Source organism: Myotis daubentonii, chromosome 8, assembly GCF_963259705.1.
Source record: "Myotis daubentonii chromosome 8, mMyoDau2.1, whole genome shotgun sequence".
In the NCBI taxonomy this organism is placed as follows: Eukaryota; Metazoa; Chordata; class Mammalia; order Chiroptera; family Vespertilionidae; genus Myotis; species Myotis daubentonii.
In genome coordinates, this window is record NC_081847.1 from 35,482,221 (window position 1) to 35,505,679 (window position 23,459).

The 23,459-nt window shown below is 51.1% G+C and overlaps 1 protein-coding gene across 1 annotated transcript; it reads left to right on the forward strand.

Annotated features, from left to right (window-relative positions):
- Positions 1-3,665: 3,665 nt before the first annotated feature.
- Positions 3,666-22,058, forward strand: LOC132240283 (uncharacterized). The gene is made up of 15 exons (XM_059707578.1): positions 3,666-3,806; positions 4,902-5,118; positions 5,744-5,848; positions 7,600-7,731; positions 8,533-8,617; positions 8,729-8,792; positions 9,142-9,227; positions 9,974-10,156; positions 12,510-12,588; positions 13,549-13,682; positions 14,761-14,828; positions 15,107-15,152; positions 17,808-17,871; positions 20,854-20,933; positions 22,026-22,058. Exons 1-15 carry the CDS (start codon positions 3,698-3,700, stop codon positions 22,056-22,058), a joined length of 1,485 nt encoding a protein of 494 aa, XP_059563561.1. The 5' UTR covers positions 3,666-3,697.
- Positions 22,059-23,459: the final 1,401 nt, after the last annotated feature.

Below are 23,459 nucleotides of genomic sequence, written 5' to 3' on the forward strand. Positions count from 1 at the left end.
GCTAAATCTAAGGACTTTGAGTACGATATCCTGAAAACGTAACATGTTTGTAACTTGATTTTGCATTGGTATTGCTTTGTTAGTAGCCAGAGTTTTGTTCTCTTGTTAACATTGCTGTTCATGGTTTTGTTAATAACCAGGGGTTTGTTTTGATGTTTTGATTATGCTGAATAATTTATTTAGAGTTTTTTGGATAATGTAAATAGGCGTGTTTAAAAACAAAAGTAAAGGGGGCGATGTGGGGCGCGGGTACGGTGTTTTGGCCAGGTTTAAGCCTCGGACTAATGAAAGGACATTGCCACGTGCAAGTCCCAGCTGGAGGGCAGGGCCCTCCCAGCACAATTATAGCCAACGGCTGTGGTTGTAAGCTTGAACCTATGGTCCAAACACGTAGCCCCACGTGCCTTGTGGTAGAGTTCAGGTGCATGTAGTTGAGTGAGGTTGAGACTCACGAGAATGCTGTAAACAACGTGATCACGCCCCTACTTTGCCTCGTGGCATCTGCTATAAAATAAAGACACGGCTTGTGGGCGCTGTCATCTCATCAGGGAGGCAGCGTCCCACCGAGACCCAGCTTTCATTCTCTTGTCTGTCTTTCCTTAATCCTTTCACCCCCCCACTCGGGATCATCCTTGGTCGTGATGGCAAGGCACAAAACACAACCACCATCCATGCACCCCTGAGGTAGGAACCCCCAGATCAGAACTCTCAGACCCTACGACCTTCCTGGGCTGGGGAGGGAAACGTCTTCTGCTTCTCTGAGTCTTATTAGCCACAGGAGATTAAAAACAAAAAACAAAAAACAAAAACAACAAGTGATATCTCCACAGCCTCTCCTGCCTAGCAGGAGTCATTACTGTCTTTGTCTCACAGATGAGCCATCAAGTAACACACGGCCAGTGAAATGACGGGAACCGGAGCCTCACCCACGTGCCCATTTCCCCCAGGAATCTCCTTTCAGCAGAGATTAGTCAGTGAGGTAAAGCAGACGGATTCCATGAGGCTCCAACCAAATTCTTCCCTCCTGTCCCTTTAGAGAGGCCAGATTTTGGAAGGGGAGGGAAGGGAGACAGCAGTTAATGAAGGCATCCATGGTGACAGAGCCAGCTGAGCACACTCGCAATGGTGGTGCCAGGATACTCACATAAGAGGACTTTTGCATAGCAGTTTGATTGGGAGTGAGAACTCGGGCAGGGGGGGGGGGGGGGGTCTTGAAGCCGGGTTACATAATCACACTGAATTTCCCTTTCACTGGGTAGCCAGTCCCCTCTCTGTGCCCTGATTTCAAATCCAGTTTTGTCTCAGACATGCTGTGTGACCTTGAGAAAGTCACTTAACCTCTCTTAGTCTGTTTTCTTCATCTGTAAAATGGACATTAAGATAAGTAACTTCTTTGAACCCTTTCTATGTGCCAGGCCCTGTGCTAAGTTACCTCAATGACCCTCACAATATCCAAAAGACATACGTGGATTTATTTTTCTCCTTTTGCAGGCATGAAAAGTGAGTCTCCGAAGGGACAGTAACTTGCCCACAGTTACACAGTTACTGCGTGGTGGTGGGGATTTGAACCCAGGCCTGCCTGACTACAGAGGCATGGCATAGGAGACATATATGGGAAAGGCATGGGGAATGGTCCCAAAGTGGTCACCGGGTCCCTCCCAGCCTGCCTCTGTCCCTCGCCTGCTCTCTTCCACACGCCCACCCCACCCCCACCACCACCCCCAATATACACCCTACTCCCTTGGGCTCTATGGCTGGCACATTCTGTATTAGGAGCCTCCTTGGGTCCCTTCCAAGAGTGAAGGCCCAGCCAGGTTCTGCAGCTCTGATGTTGTTCCTAAGGGAAAGGGCCCAACCCCAAACTGAAGGGTCCTCCCACTTCCTCCCTGGGGCATGTTGGCCCGGCCTAGAGCCTGCCCTTTGAGCCTCAGTGACAGGCCCTATCAGTTTTGGCTAGAAGCTCCTTGCCACCCTCTGCCAAGAGGACCCTCCCTCCCCTGAAGAGCTCCTCTGAGCACCAGCCCCAGCCAAGGGGCTGGACTTGCTGCCATGTGCCACCCACCGGCTTCAGAACTCAGGTTATAAAAGTGTCTTTCTTGGAAGCGGGAGACAGAGACCAGGGAAAGATTCCAGACAGCCCCATTCGTGGAGAGGTAAGGACCAAGAGGCTCACAGGGGCACTTCTCGGGTGCTTCTTGAGTGCCTACACTAATGTGGTGAAGTGGTGCGGAGGGTCTTAGTGCCAGGCCAACCTGGGTTCAAATCCAGGCTCTCCCACCGACTACCTGTGTGACTTGGGGCAGGTAACTCATTGCTCCTCTCTGAGCTTCAGTTTTGTCATCTGTAAAATGGGCCTGCTATCCATGATCCCGACCACTGCGGCGAGGACTCGATGATGTGATGGAGCTTGTAAAGCTCTTGGCGTGGTGTCTGCCACATAGTGAGGGCTCAAGCAGAAGTCCGGGCTGGTGTGGTGATTTAGGACAAGAGAGGGAGAGGGTGGGAAGATGGTGTGAAGTACTAAGGGCAGGGAGGGAGGAGGGACTGACTTGGGTGAACTGATTGAGGAAAGTGTCTGTCATGGGACTGACAAATAGTGGGTGAATCTTAAATAATCCTAGAAGCAAAATATAAAGAGCTAATGCCATGAGTACAAGTTTTCCAGTCCAAAATTTGCATATGCAAACAAAACCTTTCTTTTCTATACCCAATTATATCACGGTTTGGGGCAGCACCTGTGCCACCAAGCACCAAAAATCTGGATGTTGCTGACTCAAGGCAATGCAGGGCACTCCGGGGCAGGCTCAGCTGCTTTTAGGGGTACCCTGTCCTTGCTCAGGGGAAGCATTTACCCTCTGGGCGGCTTCTTCCTAGGCGTGCGGTGGGGGTGCATCGCTGGCTCCCCGGTGAGCCCTGCTTACGCTAGCATATGTGTCTGCATCCCAGCTGGTCTCTGCCTTGCAGTTTCAGAAGCTGAGTCTCTTGGTGACACACTTTTGCCCACCCAGAGACACCCCGCCCCCACCTGCAGGCTCCGGGGTCCTGACTGTGCCCTTTTGGCCACCCTCTGCAGGGCTGCAGTTCAGCCGATAGGGCCTCATACAAACATGCTAGTTGTAATATTGAAATATTTCCTTACTAGTTGGTAAAAAGCCATGGCTGAAAGTCCCAGGGGCCTAGTTCAGCCACTATGGTGCCTCCCCCAGGACCCTTCCCTGTCCTCCAGATCCTGAAGCTTCCATGGCTAAAAGGGAACAGAATATCTCACAGTGTGGCCCGGCCACTTTAATAGGGGTTAGGTCCGTTGCTTGCTCAGGGCTTGGTGCATATTGTTGAATGTATTCCTCACAATTAATGTTTAATCCCAATTTTACAAACGAGGGGTCAGAGAGATCAAGTAACTTGCTCAGGGTCACACAGTCCGGGAGTGGCAGAGCCCAGATTTGAAGCCAGCCCACACAAGGAGGAAGGGCACTCCAGGCAAAGAGAACTAAAGGCACTAGTGTGAGGTGGTGGGAAGTGCAGGCTGTGTTCATGGACCAGTGGATCTGGAGCTAGAGGAGAAGCAAGGGGAGGAAAGCTGGAGAGATAGTTCTAGAAGAGGCAGAGCTGGGAGACGCTAAGCAATGGATCCCTGGTGAGGACATGAGGGGACATGGGGCTTCCCAGCTCTGTGTCCATAGGTCTGGCCCTGAGGATGCTGCTGTTCTGGGGGTCACTGCTATGCTGGGGGCTGCTGCCCCAAGCCCAAGGGGAGGCCCAGCACCTGCTCTTCCTACGGATCAGCAAGGACCAGCTAGAAACAGGTAAAATGTAAGGGGTGGGCCGAGGGAGGCAGGCCCGCAGGGAAGGAGAAGGGGGAGAGATGGCACCACCTCCCAATTCAAGGCTTCTCTTCTGGCCTCCCCCTCACCAGCAGCAGAATTTGCCTTCCTTCACTGAGAGCTGACCCTATCCTTCCCCTGCTCTCACACTGCTGTGGCTCCCCAGTACCCTCAGGAGAACCTCCAAGCTCCTCACACTGGCATTCAAGGCCCTATATGTATGTCCAGCCTCTCCCGCCACCACTGCCCTAGCCACCCCATAGATGCCCGAGTTTCTTCCTTTGCTAGTGCTGTTCCTTTTGCCTACTGTGCTCTTTTCGTTCTTCCCAACACGGTGAATTCCAACTCATTCTTTAAGGCAAAGCTCTAATGGGAATCCCTCCTCTGATGGGAATCCCTCCTCTGATGGGAATCCCTCCTCTGATGGAATCCCTCCCAATCCCCCCAAGCAGAAGGTCTCCTCCCGCTGGGCTCTCACCACCCTTCGGTGAAGCCTTGTCGATGGCCTTATCCACGTGGATTGCACTTGCCCTATTTGTCTGTCTCTCTCCCTAACTTTTGGCCGTGAGCTCCTTGTCCTCCATGCACCACAGTCCTACCTCATTGATCTGTTTCATAAACTCGCCACCTCAGGGCCTTCACACATGCTATTTCCTCTGTCTACATTGCTCCCCCCCCCCAACCCCCCAATCTTTCAATAGTGGATTTCTTCACCTCATTCAGGTCTCAGCTCAAATGCCTCCTCTTCTGAGAGATTCTCTGTAACCACCCTTCTCCCAGTAATGCTCCAACTCGACTCCGTTTTATTTTCTATTCACTGCCTAGCACTTTCAAAATTGCTGTGCTTGCTTACTTGAGTGCTCAGTGTGGTCTGTCTCCCCACCAGCATGTACTGCCCATGAGGGCAGGAGCCAATGGCTCCTGTTCCCTGAGCCAGGAGAGAGTGAGCACGTAAGTACTTGTTGCTAAATGATCACCTACCTCACTGGCCCAGGGCAGGTGCGGGTGAGCATTTGCTGAATGACTGAATGAACGGTGAGCCCAGGCCAAGAAGGGCCTCGTGTCCTGTGTCCTCAGATATTTCAGACTTGCTCTCGGAACACCACATTCTGGGCCGCATGGCCAGGATACCCGTGACGGGCGCCACAAGTGAAGGTATCGCCATCCTGGACCACCTGCCCTTCGTAAGCAAAGGCCTCTCCAAGAAGAGCAGTGGGCTTGACCTGTCGCTGGTCGGGGACCTGCTCTCGGGGAAGAGCCTCCCACTGCTGGGGCAGCTGCTCCGGGCGGGCGGGTGAGTTGACCGAGGCTGCTCTGGCCTGTCTTCCCCCTCAGGCGCCTTGTTCTCACCAGGCAAATGCAGCACCAGGAGGGTGGTGGGAGGCCTGGGTGTCCTTGGAGGTTCTCTACAGCCTGGGAAGCGCTCAGCACGTGCATTTTTCTTGTTCTTAAACCTCTCCACGACACTTGAAATCTCCCACAGAATAAAGCAGGTCTAAATCAGGGGTCTCTGTCTGGTAGCCCTCCACATTCAGTCTGCACCTGGGAATTACAAGCTTGCCTAGTGTTCTTAAAAGATATTTTAACAAATTGCCAGCATTTAAAAATCAGGAGGGTTTTCATCAAATTCTACACTTGAATTCAGACAGGGTAAATGTGTATAGGCAGCTCCTCCACTGTATTCTCCCCTTTTGTAGACGGTGAGGCACTGAGGTCTGGAGAGAAAAAGGGGCCTGTCCAGGTCTTCAAGGCTTGGGGCTGGAACTAGAGCCCAGTGTTCTGCAGCTGAGCTGGGGGTCAGGGAGGGGTGGTCCCAAAGCTGCCCCACCCTTCCTGGGGTCCACTCCTATTCTAGCCATTACACACACACACTCCACAGAAGCCTTACCAGGCTATGCCACCACCCATACCGCTCACAGGTTGGTCATAGAAGATGCCAAAGGACCCGAGGTCACCCTGCAAGTCCTGAGCGACAGCCTGCTGCAGGTCACGTTGCGAAGCAAACTGTACCTGTCGCTCCAGGGGTGAGTGCCCTGCGCGTTTCCTCCCACCTGCCTCAGCAAGCAGCAGGCCGCCGTGCACTGCTGGCAAAAGCCTGCTGCCTGCGTCACCATCAGCATCATAAGAATCCTTTCTGCTTGAGCATGTTTCAAAGCCATTTTTACTGATGGGGAAACTGAGGCACTGAGTGGGAGAGGGACCTGCCCCAGGTCACAGAGTGAATCAGCAGCAGACGCTGAGATAAAACCCTCTGACTTCCATGTCACCCATCTGCGTAAAAGGCAGATGCATTAACAGGATGGTCTGAGGAGGATCTAATTCAAGGTCACCTTGGAGTTCAGCACACCTAGACTCCAATCCCACTTACCATCCAGGTGGCCTGAGCAAGGGCGTGAGTTCCCTGGGCCTTAGTTTCCTCACCTATAAAATGGGGATGATCAAGTCCCCTGCTGTACTTGGCTACTGAGAAAGCTCACTGCCTATGTGAGCTCAGATTGCTCACTAAACTGTGGAGGAAGATGCTGACCTGGGGTTATAAAAACAACAGCCAACAGGGGGAGTGCTATAGCGGTATTTGCACATGAAACACGAATGTTTTTTAATATACTATTATTGACTTCAGAGAGGAAGGGAAAAGAAGAGAGATAAAAACATCAATGATCAGAGAGAATCATTGATCACTTCCTCCTGCACACACACATCCATGCTCCTCCCTGCCCCCCCCCCCGCACCCCACCCCTGCTGGGGATAAAGCCTGCAACCCAGGCATGTGCCTTAACCAGGAATCGAACCTCGACCTCCTGGTTCATAGGTCAATGCTCAACCGCTGAGCCATGCCGGCTGGACAAGGAATATTCTTAAATGCCCTTTAGAAATATGTTTTTTTGTAAAATATGGTTTTCTTGGTCTAGCTTCCCTTTTTGATAGAGGAGCACAAAGAAATATTTCTTTAATGGAGATATTGGCATAGAAAATATCTCTCTGCTATACAATAAATATATCATCACCCTTGTAATGTGTGCAATAAAAATACAACTTGACCCTTGACCTGGTGGAACGTAGCAAACTGGAGAGCATATAGCCCATCTCAAGGTCACCCTCAGTGCCCCCAAGAGATTGACACTCAGGGAGGACTCTGGCTTGGTATTGTCTGATCTTTCAGGTTTTCCAAAGTGAAAACTCCATATCCTTTTTTCCCCCCATCACCATTTGTCCCTCATGCCCTCTTCTACCTCCACCCCCTCAGCAATCACATACAGTGTACATGTCCAGGAGTTCTCTCTTCTTTTTTTCTTTTTTGCTCAATCACTCCACCCTCCCCTGCACCAACACCCGAGCTGTCTGTCTGCTTTCTATGAGTCTGTCTCTATTTTGCTTGGTAATTCAGTTTGTTCATTTAGTTCCACCTATATGAATTCCATATTCTTTTTTTTTCAATATGTATTTTTTATTGATTTCAGAGAAGAAGGGAGAGGAAAAGAGAGATAGAAACATTTATGAAAAGAATCATTGATCGGCTGCTTCCTGAATGATCAGGGACCAAGCCCACCACCCGGGCATGTGCCCTGACCAAGAATCTAACCGTGACCTCCTAGTTCATAGGTCCACATTCAACCACTGAGCCACTGCGGCCGGGATTGAATTCCATATTCTTAATCAACTCTCCTAGTGTTTCATTTGAGCCCTCCAGTCCGTTGCAGGCCACTAGCCTGTGACTTCTGGTCTCAACCTTGGCCTGTGGCTTGGAGCCTGCCTAGACACACTGCCCCTACAGGATCCTGCGGCTCAAAGTCATCAAGAACATCCGCATCGGGGTACGGCTGGAACAGACGGGGAACAGGACCAAGGTGGCCTTTGAGGAGTGCCACACCCCACCAGGATACCTGAGCATCCAGGTTCTGGAGCAGTGAGTACCTGCCCACTCCTCGGCCTCCACTGGGTAGGGGTAGATGCCAGGCCTTCGTGCACTGCTCCTGCAGCTCGGCCCCTCACTGAGACTCTCCCAGCATAGCTGTCTAGAGTGACCAAGGACATCAGGGACAGGATCAAGCCGCACCACCCATCAGTATCTGCAGCCTCAACACTGAATGTCACGGCTAAGAGTGTGCATCAAATCTCGGCCCGGCCGCTTTCTAACACTGGGGCCCCTAGCCAAGCTATCTGGCTTCTAGGAGCCTCCGTTTCCTCACCAGTAATATAGGATTTCTCACAGAACCAGCCAGCATGGGTGGTTGTGGGGAACAGGTGAGTTAACCCATGGGACCCACTTAGCATTAAACCTACCACATAAGGTGGCCTCTATCTGTGATTCTCAAATTACCCGGCACAAAAGCCATTTCCTTCATGAAACCCGCTGTGACTTCCACTGCCAATTGTGATCTCTCCCTCTTTGAAAATCACAGAAACATTTATCAGAGAGAGAAATAAGGAGGCAGAGTCAGGGAGGAAGAATCAGGAAGAAATAAAGCAATAAAGCAGGAGAAAGTGAGGGAGGTAGAATGCAAGAAGGCAGGAAGGATGAAAAAGCAGAAAAGGAAGGGGAGGAGAGAGGAGGGAGACGTCAGGCAAGGAAGGAAGCAGCCACTCCGAATTTCCACGTTACACAGGCCCAGGAGACCTTCCTCAGCCTTGCCCTGGACTCCCCGTTCTGGCCTCAGTCTCCCACTCCATGGTGTCTCAGACCCCATCTGCTCTCCCTGGCCCCTAGGATGAACCCCCTCCTGGTGAATGAAGCTCTGGAGATGGTGACAGGTGTCCTGGACCAGGCATTGCCCTTCTTCCTGCAGAAGATAGTGAGTTGCTCATCCCCCCCTGCCTCCCTCTGGAAAAGGAGCACAACCCCAAAGGAGATCCCTTCAACCTCGCCCAACCCCCACAAGGACCCCCTCGTGCCTTCCCTCCAGGTGTGCCCCGTGGCCACGGCCCTGCTCAACTCGCTGCTAGAAGACCTGTTGCACATCAATCTGTGTATGTTGGTCCAGACTTATCTGTTGTCCCTGTACTGTGTGCCAGGGTCTGTCCTAGGCTCTGCTATGGTGGGAAACAAAACACACAAACCCTGCGCACAGCGTGCCTGCTTTCTAGGGGGGTAGAGAAAGGCAATATGCCTATGACCCTGCAAAGTGGGATTATCAGAGGCCCACAGAGTAGACTGTTGTGATGATGCATATAACCTGGCACAAAGGTATTGCTCAATAAGTGTCATTATTATAAGAAGCACAGCCCAGCACATAAAGAACTTAAAGCTGAGCAGAGAGGGAGAACAAATTCTCCAGTTTGCTGCCTCCTCATGCCCCGTTTCATGACCTTATTGTAGCCCCAGCCACCTCAGGCCCAGAAGACTTCCAGTACCATGTCACCACCACGGAGTTCACCGAGGAGGCCATCCTGATGAAAGTCCTGGTGAGCCAGCGCCCTGGCCAGGGCAGACCTCAGGGGCATCCCTGGTCTGGGGGAGGATGGACAGAGAGGAGAATGGGATGGGCTTCTCTGGCAGGAGGCACAAAGGGGAGGAGGGAGAGAAGGAGGAGGAAGAAGCAAATGGGGACCCAGGTGCCGGCCCTCAGAGCTTGTGCTGAGCCCGGGGGGTCCTTCCTCAACGCAGGAGAGCAGGAGAGGCCACAGGGCTGCGTGTCCCATGAGCGAGGATCAAGCCCCAACTAAAGGCAGGGGCTGCAGGGCCACGCGTAACGCCCCGTTGGCAGGGACCCCTCAAAGGCGGAAACAAAGGCCCAGAGAAAGGACGAGGCTGGCTGCCCAGCTCCAGTCCCCATGGAACGAGGGGAGGACAGGAAGGACTTGATAGGAAGGAGTGCTGTTAACAAGGGTGCAGAGAAGGGAGTAGGGTCCAATGAGGGAGAAGCAAGGAAACAGGTCATGGGTTCAAAACCCAGCTCCACCCCCTACCGTGTGTAGGATCTTAAGTAGTCACCTCCCCTCTCTGGGCTTCAGCTTCCTCACCTGTGAAATGGTACCAATAATTGTTCCCGTCTCATGACGCCGTTGTGAGGTTCAAATGAGATTGCGCACAGAAATGTTCAGCGCTGTGCCCGGCACAGAGTGAGCCCGCGATGTATGAGCTGTAACCAGTTGTTGGCCAGGGAGGCCGTTCCCATGGAATTTCTTCTTCCCCCTTCATTTCTCTAAAGCTCGTGACCCCCTGTGGCCCAGGCCAGAGGGCCCCAAGGTCTGACCACCTGGCCCCCCAGCCCCTCCCCAAATTAGCCCAGGGCAGCGTGGCGGACCTGGCCTTTTGGGTGGAAGCCTACAATGACATCCTGTCCTGCCTCTACACCAGCAAGGAAGTCCGTGTGGACCCCCAGGACTCCACGGTGAGTGCTGAGGAACGGGAAGGAGGGTGGGACTTGACAAAGGTCACTGCTCTGTTTTCACATGAAGAAGCCGAGGTAGAGCTGGCCGAACTCTCTTTGTGGGTGGCCTAGGTAAGCCACTCCTCCTCTCTGGGCCTCACCTGGATAACTCCTCCAGCACAGAAGTCCCTTCCTCCTGGAAGACGTCCTTAAACTCCCAGGCCCCTTGTTACTCGCTTCACAAAACTTATCCATTCATTTGTGCCACAAACATTTATTAACGGCCTTCTGTGTGCCAGGTCCTGTGCATACCGGTCCCTGCCCTTGCAGAACTCAGTCAGATTGGGGAGTAGAAACCGAACAAGAAAACAGTCAGAGAGCCCTAGCTGGTTTGGCTCAGTGGATAGAGCATCGGCCTGTGGACTGAAGGGTCCTGGGTTCGATTCCAGCAGGGGCACGTGCCTGGGTTGCAGGCTCGATCCCCAGTAGGGGGCGTGCAGGGGGCAGCCGATCAATGATTCTCATCATCGATGTTTCTATCTCTTTCTCCCTCTCCCTTCCTCTCTGAAATCAATTATATATATATACACACACACACACACATACATACAGATAAATGAAATAATATAGAGCAATGGATCAGTAAGTGACTGGTGGAGATGAGAGGGCTCCCTCCCCTGGACAGGGAAGTCATTGAAGACATCTCTAAGGTGGTATCTGACTGGTGACGAGGCACACACACACAGGTCTGCAAGAAGAGCACGTTCCCTGGGTCAATGAGGGAATCGATGAGGGAGAAAAACAGATACATCACTGTCAAAAGCCTCCAGCAGCTCCCTGTCACAATCTAAATAAGTCAGTCTCCTCTGTGCCACTCCTGGGGCCCTGCATGATCTGACCCCTGCCCACCTCTCCAGCCTTATCTCCTCACCTGCTACACTCCAGACACACAGGCTGAGCTCGGCTCCCACCTCAGGGCCTTGGCACACGCTGGTCTCTGTGCCCAGGACTCTCTTCCCTCCACTGCTGATCTCAGTGCAAATGTCATCTCCTCAGAAAGCCCCTCCTTGATCACTTCATCTAAATATCTAAAGGAAGCTTTCTCTCCCCCCACCTCTTTCTTTCTCTCTCTCTCATTCTGTTATTTTCCCTTCAAATCACTGATTACTGTGTGTGTATGAATAAAGTTACATATGCAATGTTTTACACACATATATATACACACATATGTGTGTTTGTATGTTTATTTAACTTTGTATGTTTACTGTCTCCCCCATTCTGAGGGCAGGGACAGAGAACAGGGTACTATGTGAAGGACACACAGTGGGTACTCAGTAAACACTGAAATATAAAATCCTAAGATGCATATCTGGGAGGGTTCTAATGTTATTGCTCCATTTCCACATGAGGAAACCAAGGTCCAGATAGGGGAAGTGACTGGCCCAAGGTCATCCAGCAGGTGGAATTAGGACTGGGGCCCGTCTCCTGCCTCCTCATGCTCTTCCCTCCATCCCACACAGGTGTGGCAGCTCTGAAACAGTTAGAAGTGAACCCTGTAATTCCATGTCCAGAGAAATTCTTACACCAGTGGGCAAGAATGCATGTGCAAGGGGGTTCTTTGTAGCTTCGCTTGTTTTAGGGAGAAAAGCAAAGTTAACCTAGGTGTCCATCAATAAGGAATTTAAAAAATAAATCAGGTTATGGTCATAAAAAGCAGAATACTATGCAACTGTTAAAAAGAATGGAGTTGTTCTATATGTACTGATGGTGAGAGGACTAAACAAGGTATAGGGCCACATGGTTAAAATTTTCCCATCTATTCGTGCTTATATGTGTAGAGAAAATGTCTGTCAGGATACACTCCAAAATATCAACAGTGGGAACCCCTGAGAATAGGATTTAGGGAAAAGGGGGAAGAGGTGTTAGAGTAGACTTTTACTTTTTACTTTATACAATTTGTTGTGTTTTTCATAATGATTTATGATCTTCAAAAATCAATGCAGCATAGGTAAATTGATAGAAATGTGATGTACTTGCTTTAAATATAGGGAACTATTAATAGAAGAATCTCTAGGTGATAAGTACACAAATGTTTTCTATAAAGTTCTTTCACCTTTGATGCACGTGTGAAAAATTTCACAATAAAATGTTGGGGAAGGAGGGATCATTGAAACAATGAAAGGTTACTCTTTCCAGGTAAATCATAATGAGACTCCAGGTGAACAGCTCCTCCTGTGCAGAATGACTGATGTGCATGTGGTGCATTCTGTTGGGGACAATTCCATCTCATTGAACCCCAGTGGACACCCCCCAAACCTGCTCAGAACAGATCTAAGGATTCTAAAGGCCAACACACATTTTGCCCTTTTCCCAGGCTGCCGACCTCATTCAGCTGTTGTCACTGAGAGAATTGGAACCCAGGTCCGAGGTGAGTGTGTTGCCAGCTCCCCACCGCCCCCCACCCCGCCCCCAGCTCCCTGGCAAGGATCCCAGAAAAGATTCAGGGTTGGGGAGCAGGATCTGGCCCCCTGGGTATGACCCATTTGGCCAGAGTTTCCTCCTGTGGACTCGCAAAATCATTGCACTTGCTTTACGGGTGTTGTGAGAATTAAAGGAGATGATTCAAGTAAGGCACTCAGCTCAGCGCCCCACCCAGTGACCATGGCATGTGGCTGTCATTATCCAATACCGAACAAGACACCAGCCTACTGAGGCACAGTGAGTGGTGGCTGTGTGCCAGCCATAATTCTCAGCAAACCTGCACTCTCACACATTTTCATACATCAGCAAGCAGGTTCAGCATGCTGAATTCACTTGCCTAAGCTCACATTGCTCAGTAAGTGGCAGAATCAGAATTTGAACCCAGACCCAGACTCCAAAATTCACGCTCAATGTCCTCTCTCCAAAGTTCTTAGAACATGGCACCTGATGGACCAGCAATAACAATAACCACAATCGATAATAATCGCATTACTGGGTGCCCGGTTCTGTTCTAAGCACTTGCTATAAATTAATTCATTTTATCCCCACAATGACCTTATAGGATAGACATGATTATTATCCCCATTTTACAAGTATGAAAACTGAGGCACAGAGAGATTAAGAAACTTGTCTCAGACCACACAGTTTGCAAGTGGTGGAGCAAGGACTCGAGCTCCAAAATCTATGTTCTTACCTGCTATGCATGCCCAGGAGGAGGATGTCATCTTACCTCCGAGGAGTTCGGTGAGATAGTAACCTTCTCAAGGTCACACCGCACGTTGCTGCAGAACTAGAACAAAAACTCAAGACGCCCTGACTCCTCAGGTGGTCTTTCCCCGTTCCTCCAAACTGGGGGCTCAGAAAAGCCATCTTCTAGGCCTGCCCACACCTCTTATGCTTCAACTTCATTCTGGCTTTTAAACAGTCCCCAGGAAGAACGGGGCTGACCATCAGCACCCCTGACCCTCCCACGGTCCGCCTTGACGGTCACGGGGCCACCATCATCCAGCAGGGCTCCCTCGTGCTGCTGAGGCCCAGTAACACCTCCTCTGTCTCCGTTTCCTGGGTGAGTTAACCCTTGAACTCCTTTGCTCCCCAGGGGCCCTGGGTCCACTTGAGGGCCCCTCCCAGGCCCTGCCTGAAGCGGTGTGACAGAGAAACAGCAGCAAACCTCACTGCCGCATCATCTACTCATAGTCAATCAGTCCGCCCCCAAATAAGCCTGCCGTTAAAACATGAAAAGACTTGAACACCTCCTGCCTCAAGGCCAGGCCCCAGTGCTCCCCGAGAACACCCTCAGCAACTAAAGGGTTTTGCCTCTGAGATCCTCTGCTCAGTGCCCTTACGTGGTAGCATTTTAACTGTCTGCCCTGGACATGGCTGCATTGAGAGCCCTTGTCCACAAAATCAGGAGAAAGATCAGAGAAATGTAGTTGATGGAGGGGCTAAATGTGTCTGCATTCTCTCCTTCCCAAGAGAGAGGTGACCCAAGCTAGAGAGGGCCAGGCCCTGGGGGAATACAGCTCCCCCAGTTGCAACTTCTCTATCCTAAGCTCCCCGGGATTCCTATTTGTCATTCCACAGACCCTGAAATTGGGAAGGTGCCTCATATAAGGGGCGGGAGTGTTGCCCCACTAGCTGAGCCCAGCGGCATCGGTGTGTACAGCACAATCCTGGGATCCTAGTTGGCATGATTCTGGGGCAAAGAAACCAGTCATCTCTGGCTGGTGGTCAAAGTCCTACTTCTAGTTTATAAGGCGACCATGTGGATTATGGTCGTCCATAGACAACCTGCTGAAAACGAAAGCGTCCTCTGGCTTCCGGCAACCTCAACCCTCAGCCAGCTGGCTCACTGCAAAAGGCTTTCCACCCACTGGGCTGAGTCCCTTTCCTTGTATCCACCCCATCCCGACCCCCGCCTTCCCTGCCCTCCAGAAGCACCCAGCACCCACCTGTGCCCTCTCCTGGGCAACACCAACACAGTCATCATCTGAACACATGCGAACCAGCAGTTGGGGTGCGGGTAGGACTGGGTGAGAGGGGGCTAGCCCAGGACAAGTACTCATGGGAGGTGGACACGAAGGGAATAACCTCTAACCAGAATGTAAATTCTCCTGTTCTGACTTAATTTCACTTTGCCATAGAAACTCCTTTCAAAGGCTATGTTTTCCTCAAGAAATCAGAAATTAAAACTCCAGTTCACTCCAAACAGGTAAATTATTTTGGCTTTGGATGTTGCACAAATAAGATGGCTCACACAGAGAGAGATGGAGGGAGAGTGCAGTTAAGGGGGACAAGTTTTCATGTCTGCTGTCAGCTGAACAGAGTGGTTTATAGGAGGAAGGGAAGAGGGAGACAGGGGGAGAGGGAGGGAGAGAGGGAGGAAGGGAAGGAAGGAAAGAAGGAGGAGGTTGTGACTCGAACTTCACTGAACACTGTACCCCCAAGCAGCTGCCCTGACCTAAAGGGGTGATTTCTTTTCTCTGATAGCACCATGGTCACCCTGGGCACTTACCCTGCTGGCCTTGCAGAGCAGGTGAGTCTTGCCTTGGCCTCTTTACTGTCCTGGAGGCCCCACCAGCAGACCCTGAGTCATTGATGTAGGGAATTCAAAGACTCACTCACTTTCTATCCCTCATCTCATCTTGCCCTGGAGCCCCCATGCCCACTGGGGTGGGGGGTGCACCCAGGACTTAAACTGGTCCATTTCATTCTTTCGTTCACTTAACACTGAGTATCTGTCACGTGCCCACCTTGTCTTAGGATACATCGGTGAACAAAACAAAGGTCCCTGCCCTTGCAGAACTCACACTCATAATATATAATATATAAGGTAAATTATATATCATGTAGGCAGGTAACAGTGCTGTGGGGAAAGCAGGGGAGGGGACAGAGGATGGGGAGTGCAGGTAGGTGGGGGCAATATTAAGAAGGTCAGGGAAGGCCTCACTGAGAAGGTGAATGTTTGAGCAAAGACGGGAGGAAGTAAGGGAAGGAGCAGTGGGGATATGGGGAAAGAGGGGAGCAGACGCCCCAAGGCAGGGGTGTGCCTGATCGTTCTGGAAACAGCAGGTGCCAGGGTGGCTGGAGCAGAGAGGGTGAGTAATGGTCAGAGAGGGCAAGGCTAGACCCATCAGGGCCTTCTAGTCAGGACTGGCTCTTACTGAGTGACATGAAAGCCCATGGAGGAGCAGACGGAAGGGCAAGGGTGGAGGCAGCGAGGACACACACACACACCCAGGCTTGCAGACTGTGCAGAGGCTGCTGAGGCATGAACCCCATGGTGGCAGTGGTGGTGGTGGCGGTACAGGATGTTCTGAAAGCAGAGCTGACAGGATTTCCTGGTGGAAAGGATGGGGAAGGTGAGAGATGCATCCCGGATGACACAGGATTTGGAAGAAAACAGCCTCTTTCAGGAGAATACTCAGTTTGTGCCTCCAGCAGGGCTGTGGGCCCCCTCTCTGGGTTTCCTCACCCCTGAGCCCCGCGTCCTAAACCACGGCACCCACGTGCGGCAGTGTGGGGTTTCTGCGGTCCTGTGCCTGGTCTGGCCATTCCTGTGAATGAGTCCACAGGGCGGAGCACGTGGTCTCTTCCCCCAGGGGTTGTCCCTGCTCCTGCACTGGAAGAGCTCTGCACTACCCTGCCCATCCGAGGGAGACCCATGCCATCCCCTCCTCCCACCCTAGGGACATCCCATCACCCTCCACTTCCACAGGCCTGTGAGCCTCATGCTCTAGCCCTTCTCAGGAAAAGCTGCAAGATGGAAAAACAACGAAAGGACTGAACGAGAACATGTACGGAAAGCACTTCAAAATGATCATGCCTGCTCTACCAGGTCTTGCTCCAGCCTTACTTGGGGAGACCAGGGCTGAGAGGCCCCGGTCAGGGAACCCCTTCCCAGACAGCCTCAGAGGGCAGCCATCCAGACCAGGGCTGCGTGGGCGGCGGGACAGGATGTGCCACCCATCCCACAGACAATGCAGATATGAATATGTCCATGACAGTCTCCCAACAGGTGGGGAAAGTGTGTCTTGAAGAAAGGGGGTCTTTTTTTAATGTTTTTATTGACTTTTTTAGAGAGAGAGGGAGATGGATAGAGAGATAGTAGAAATATCACTGAGAGAGAAACACTGATAGGCTGCCTCCTGCACGTGCCCTTCTGGGGATCAGGCCTGCAACCCGGGCATGTGCCCTGACCTAAACCGAACGGGCAACCTCTTGGTTCATGGATCGACGCTCAACCACTGAGCAACACTGGCTGGGCAAGAAAGAGAGTCTTAATGAGTGTATGCAACTTAGACCCACAGGCAAGGCCTTCCTGGTGACAGGAATAGTAAGAGCAAAGCACAGAAGAAGGCATGTGCAAGGTATTCCAGGCCGGCTGCAGGGGAGCAATGGGAGATGGAAGTGGAAGGGAGGGAGGGAGGGAGGGAGGGAGGGAGGGAGGGGGGGAGAGAGAGAGAGGAAGGAAGGAAGGAAGGAAGGAAGGAAGGAAGGAAGGAAGGAAGGAAGGAAGGAAGAAGAAAGAAAGAAAGAAAGAAAGAAAGAAAGAAAGAAAGAAAGAAAGAAAGAAAGAAAGAAAGAAAGAAAGAAAGAAAGAAAGAAAAAAGAAAAGAAAAGAAAAGAAAAGAAAGAAGAAAGAAAGAAAGAAAGAAAGAAAGAAAGAAAGAAAGAAAGAAGAAAGAAAGAAAGAAAGAAAGAAAGAAAGAAAGAAAGAAAGAAAGAAAGAAAGAAAGAAAGAAAGAAAGAAAGAAAGTCTATTTCTAATCTGTCCAAATGGGTTGGGGCAGCCCTGACCAAGACCCCTGAACATCCTGAACATCCCTGGTGACAGGAGGTCTGCTTTCTCAATGAGACAGTTCCTGCCCCGTCATCAGGCAGCTGTCAGGACTGGACTCAGAGTGGGTCCCTGTGAAGCTCTGGCCCTGGGGGTCGTCTCCTCGCTGGGCTGCCCTGAAGCAGTAAGACCATCGCTGAGACAGGCGGTGAAGTCCTTTTACTGGCCCCTCAACTTTCCCCGGTCCTTTCACTAATCTGTTCATCTGGCTCCAATGGCCTTAAGAAGCGGGGTCCCCAGGACTATTCCTGATCTCCTGTGGGTACCTATCCCCTGGGGTCCCCCGCTCCAGAGGTCACAACCTGCTGACCCAGCTGAAGTGACCTTCCAGCCCTCTTTCACCTGTTGCAGGGAGAACGTCTGAAGGCCTTTGTCTCGGAGCTTCTGAGGAGGATGTTTTTGCCCCGTCACAACGGTAAGCCCCACTGGGTTTCCCCTCGTGCCCACATACCATACAGCTTGGAGAAACATCAACAGTGTCCAAAGCTCTGCACGTACAGCCGACTTCTGTCTTGTTCCCTGGGGTTGGTTAAGAATCGCTCACACACAAGGCAAAAGGAGGCAGCACAGAAACCCTGAACTGTGGGGTGTGGTGGATGAGGAGGGTGGGGAAGGGGCCATGTGTGCCCTCCTGTTTTCGCCCAGGCAGTACAGTGATAGGAACTCAGACATGGGGCAAGGAGCCAGGAAGGGCTTCCTGGGGGAGGTAGGGGTTAGCATGGAAAGTGAAAACAGGGAGGCCCATCAGGGGTGGTGGAGCCCACAGCTCACAACGCCAACGCCTGCAGGACCCAGGTAGGTAACATACCCAAAGGAAGCAACCCAGGTGGGGCCTAGGCAAACATGCCCCCCTTAAGTGGGAAGCTAACCTAAGAGCCTAGTCAGGTGCCTCTGCCTCATAGAACTCATGGGTTTTCTCGCCTCCCCTGATGCAGTCTGTGGAACCATTGTTCATCCACCCACATGATTATTTGGTCAGCGCATGTGTCCCCAAACACAGAGGTGATCACTCACCTCTGAGAAATTACCTGGCGCAGCCTCCTTGCCTTCCAGATAGGCCCAGAGAAGTTTAGTGACTTAACCAAGGTCACCCAGCAAGTCTCTGGCAGAGTTGAGCCCAGAACCCTGGCTTCTTGCTTCCCTAACAGGGGCTTTTCTCTGAGTTCCAACTCAAGGACTCATGTTGGGACTGCAGAGTGAGGCTAGAGGAGCAGGCAGCGGCTCAAATGCTAGCCAGGCTGAAGAATTTGGCATCTATTCTAAGGCCCATGGTAGCCAGGGAAGGTTCTAGGCATGAAGTGAGCAATTTTGTGTTCAAGAAGGAGGTGGGGAAGGATGGTGACGCAAGGTCCAACAAGGCAGTCAGAGAGAGTGCAGGTAGGCAAGGATGTAACCTGACCTGGGATGAGGCAAAAGATGAAGGAGAAAGCCCCACCCCCATCCCCACTTTGCTAGTACCTATCCCAGGGAGCTCATTCAACAAGTGTATCTTGGATCCTGGCCAATAGGAAGGGTGGTGTCCCTCAACAGATAACTGGATAATGAAGATGCAACACACACACACACACACACACACACACACACACACACACACACACACACTACTCGGCCATAAAAAAAAGAATGAAATCTTGCCATTTGAGACAACATGAATGGCGTTACAGGGGATTATGCTAAGTGAAATAAGTCAGACGGAGAAAGACAAATACTGTACGTTTTCACTTACATGTGGAATATTACAAAAAGCAAATAAACAATACAGAGACAGACTCATAGATACAGAGAACAAACTGATGGATGCCAGGTAAGGGGGCAGACTGTAATGGGAGAAAATGGTGAAGGGGATTAAGAGATACAAACTTCCAGTTATAAAATAAATAATTCATGGGAGTGTAAAGTACAGCATAGGGAATATAGTCAATAATACTATAACTTTGTATAGTAACAGATGGGTACTAGATTTATGGTGATCACTTCTTAATGTCAAATCATTATGTATACACATGGAACTAATATAATATTATGTGGCAACTATATTTTAATTTTTATAAAAGATCGGAGGATAGATGGAAGACCAGAGGTACTGTCACTGTTCCTCTATCCCAACCCTCACCTAACTGGACCAAATACCACATTAGGCCAGCAAGAGGGTATTAGGCCCTCCCCTGAGCCCCGAGTATTGATGGGTGGATGAGGTGGGATGAGGGCTGGTCAGTGCAGAGGACAGGGGAAAAGGGTTTGCCAAAACTCAGTGTGCCAAAAATGATGAATTCATTCAAATTCAATCTGAAAACTGACCACATTCAAGTTCACCACATTTACGAATTCACCAAAAACTTGCTTGAAGAACTATTTTTTATATATTTAATAATTCAGTATATTCATGAATATTTACCTTCTTTGATATATTCAATGAATATTTTCTTTTTCACTTATTGTGTGTGTGTTAATCCTCACCTGAGGATATTCTTTCCATTGATTTTTAAAGAGAGAGTGGAAGGGAGGGAGGGAAAATGAGAGAGGGAGAGAGACAGAGAGTGGGGAGGAGAGAGAAACATCAGTGTGAGAGAGATACATCAGTTGTTGCCTTCTACACATGCCCTGATTGGGTCCAACACTCTAACCCAGCCGTGGGCAAACTACAGCCTGCGGGCCGGATCCGGCCCATTTGAAATGAATAAAACTAAAAAAAAAAAAAAAAAAGACCGTACCCTTTTATGTAATGATGTTTACTTTGAATTTATATTAGTTCACACAAACACTCCATCCATGCTTTTGTTCCGGCCCTCCAGTCCAGTTTAAGAACCCATTGTGGCCCTCGAGTCAAAAAGTTTGCCCACCCCTGCTCTAACCACTTAGAAACACCAGCCAGGGCTTCAATGGATATTTTCTTATTAATATAATCAAATGTCTAGTGTTTTAAAGTTAAGTTTTCAATTTATACTGACTTTTTTCTAATCCTTTTCTGAGACATTTCCTGTTTCTGCCAAGATTTTAGCATTTTTCAGGCATGTATAGCATTTTCAACCATTTCTCACAATTAAACGAGAATAATAAAATTCACTGATACAGTCATAAGAAGACTCCAACATATTGAACATTCCTTAAAATCGTGCTAAGAAGAGTAACTTTGTAAGAAGGCTTTCATAGTTACTGAATATGTTTGAGAGAAGTTCCTTTAAAACAGGACTTTAATAACTGGGCGGGCATTAGAGAGACTGGCTTTGTGGAGGGGCTGCCGGAAGGGGATGGAGATGATGCTGCCTGAGGAAGGGAAGGGGCACATCCAGGCCCTTCCCTGCTCTGGGCACTGGAGCAGCCAGGGGCCAGCTGGCCTGGCCCACGCTGCCCCTGCCTACACACAGGACACTGAGCTCCTTGTCCATCCCATTCACAGAGCTGCTCGGGGAACAACACCTCCCGCTGCCCCGCATCAAGGGCCTCTCCTTCAGCAAGGCCCGGGTGGAGCTCTCTGAGGTAAATGCTGGGTAAAGAAGCTTCTGGAGACACAGTGGGAGGTCAGAGCGAGAAGGGCCTTCGCGTCGCCTTGGTCCCTGTCCTGCTGAGGCAGAAGCTGAGGCCGGGGCATGGGAGGCACCGCATGTGGCAAGCCCTTCACCTTCCTTAACTCACCGTCTCCTCACAGCCAACCTGGGGGTGATGCCCCCGTTACAGATGAGAAAACGGAGGCTCCGAGGGGCTACAGGAATCCCTCAGGGAGCCAGACCGTAGGCTCCCTGAGAGGTTCAGTGCCTTACACAGGTGGTCGGCACAATTAGTTCCGTGAAGTTGATGCTGTGACTTGTCCCATTTTACAAACAAGCGAATTAGGGCTCCGAGAGGCAGTCATGGCACAGCCACAGCTGCTGCCTCACATCAGAGCCAGACCTGTAGAGGCAAAGGGATGGACGGTGGGTTGGGCTCACTGGCTCACTCATCGATTCACTCCTAAGCCGCCTCGCACGTTGTGCAAGGTGCACACTGCAGGGTGTATCACCACTCCTCCTGTAGTCTCCATGAGCGGCACCACCTGTAGGTGGTGGTGCACAAGCTGTGCATCCTCCCCTGGCTTCCCTGTCACCCATTCATTCACTACCACTCATGCAGCCAGGCAATATGTGTCCCTGGCTGCTCTGTGCCTGGCCCCGTGCTGAGCGATGCTGGGACAAAGAGGTGAGTTAGACCCAGTCCCTGAACCCCCCAGAAGCTCCCATTCTAGTGGGGAAGAAGGTGCAGGCAGGAGCACTTGGATTCCAGCAGCACGGGCGGGCCCAGCAGAGGTTTGGGCACTGTGGGTGGGAGCATGTGGAAGGCTCTAGCCCGGTGACAGATCCACCTCAGGGTGACCCGGCAGGATGAACCCCAAAGCATCAGGAACCAGTCTGTTCCTTCCGTCGCTGACATTTCCAAGACCCTCCTTGCCCTCCCTTAATCCCCTTATCCAGTCTTCTTGCCACGGGGGAATAGTGTTCTTAGGACTCAAACAACCCCTCCAGGAGAGGCAGACACAGCCTCGGGGAGAGCTGGTTTATAGGATGGATGTCCATGTTGCTCTGCTTCTACCCACAGGATTACATGCTGCTGACCATTCCAGAGGAATAGGTTCTTGACGAGGACCCCTCCATCCAGCCACAAGTGCTCCAGACCCTTGAGACTCCAAGAATGGCTACAGTCACAGTGGAAAGTCTGGGTTGCAATAAAGATGACTTGCTTGAGAAAGAGTCTGGTTCTGAGTTTGCCAAGAGGTTCTGGAAGGTGGCAAGGCCACCTTGAAATGTTCAAAGAAAGGGTTTTCTCCCTGATAGTTCCTGCTTCCCCTGGCCCCTCAGCGAATATTATGAATTCAGTGCTCGGTTTCTCGGAGAAGGGAGGGTTCCTCAGAAAATGGACCAAGAGCCTGAGTTTCCCAAGTCCAGGCCCTGAGAGGATGGGGTATAGAAAAACACACAGAAAATCTACATGCACAGGAGAGGTCCCCTAGTCAAGATAAAAGAAAGAAGCAGGGAGAAGTTTTGGGGTCCCTAATAAGCTCAAAGATATGTTGGAGGCCTTGAGTATGGAGGAAAAGGGCAAAGGAAAGCAGCCAGACCACCCAAGAGGGAAGCTGGGTCCAGGTGGGTGACTGTGAGACGCCGCACCTCACAGCTGCACCTCGGAGCTTCCCTGGCCCTGCAGAGGTGGCAGGCAGCAGTGCCTGAGCCCTCCCCCCTCACCAACGTCCCAATCCTATGTAGCCTCGGCAGGGCAGGGCTGTGAGCAGAGAAAGGCAGGGAACCAGAGGGCTTTGCAGTCAGATGAAAGCAGCCCCATGGTTGCCAAGTGTGAGGAGATGGCAAAGCTTGGAGAGATAGGCACCAGCCAAAGCCGATAAGGTAGGCCTGGCCCCAGAAAAAGGCAGGTGAGGAGAAACTTAGGATTATCATAAAATCCCCACCACAGAGAGAATGGGGGCTTAGGATGGACTCTGCCCTGGGAATGAACTAGTGTCCGGCTCCCTCGGTAACCCCAGCTGGCCTCGGGAAAATGGAGGAGTTACAGGCGAAGCCCTCCGAAGCGCCAATTTTCCACCATGGAGCCCAAACCATGGAGGGACACCCAAGGATTGGTACAGAGTCCCTGTCCTGTAGTAGGAGGTAGGCATCCAGAGTAAACCATGCTGTAGGTCCACTACTTGACTCAGGACCTGTTTTTTAAATATGAACCACAAGCCCAGCATTGAAGAAAAAATATCCCCAACCAGCAGCCCCCAAGGGGTCTCTGAGCTAGAGGGTAGGACAGCCCTGCACGTTGGCCGTGCAAAGTCTCCCGGCCCTTGGTGTGTATATGAGAAACACCTAAGATAAACTAAGGCTGGGAGACACATTCCCAGGGGAGAGCTGAATACCAACCCCAAGCCCAGAATTTCCCCACCTGTGTGTGAGCACAGTGCCTGGCCCGTGGTAGACACTGAGTACGAAATGATCGAATGCCATTTCCTCGGGACCGTGAGGAACGCTGGGCAGG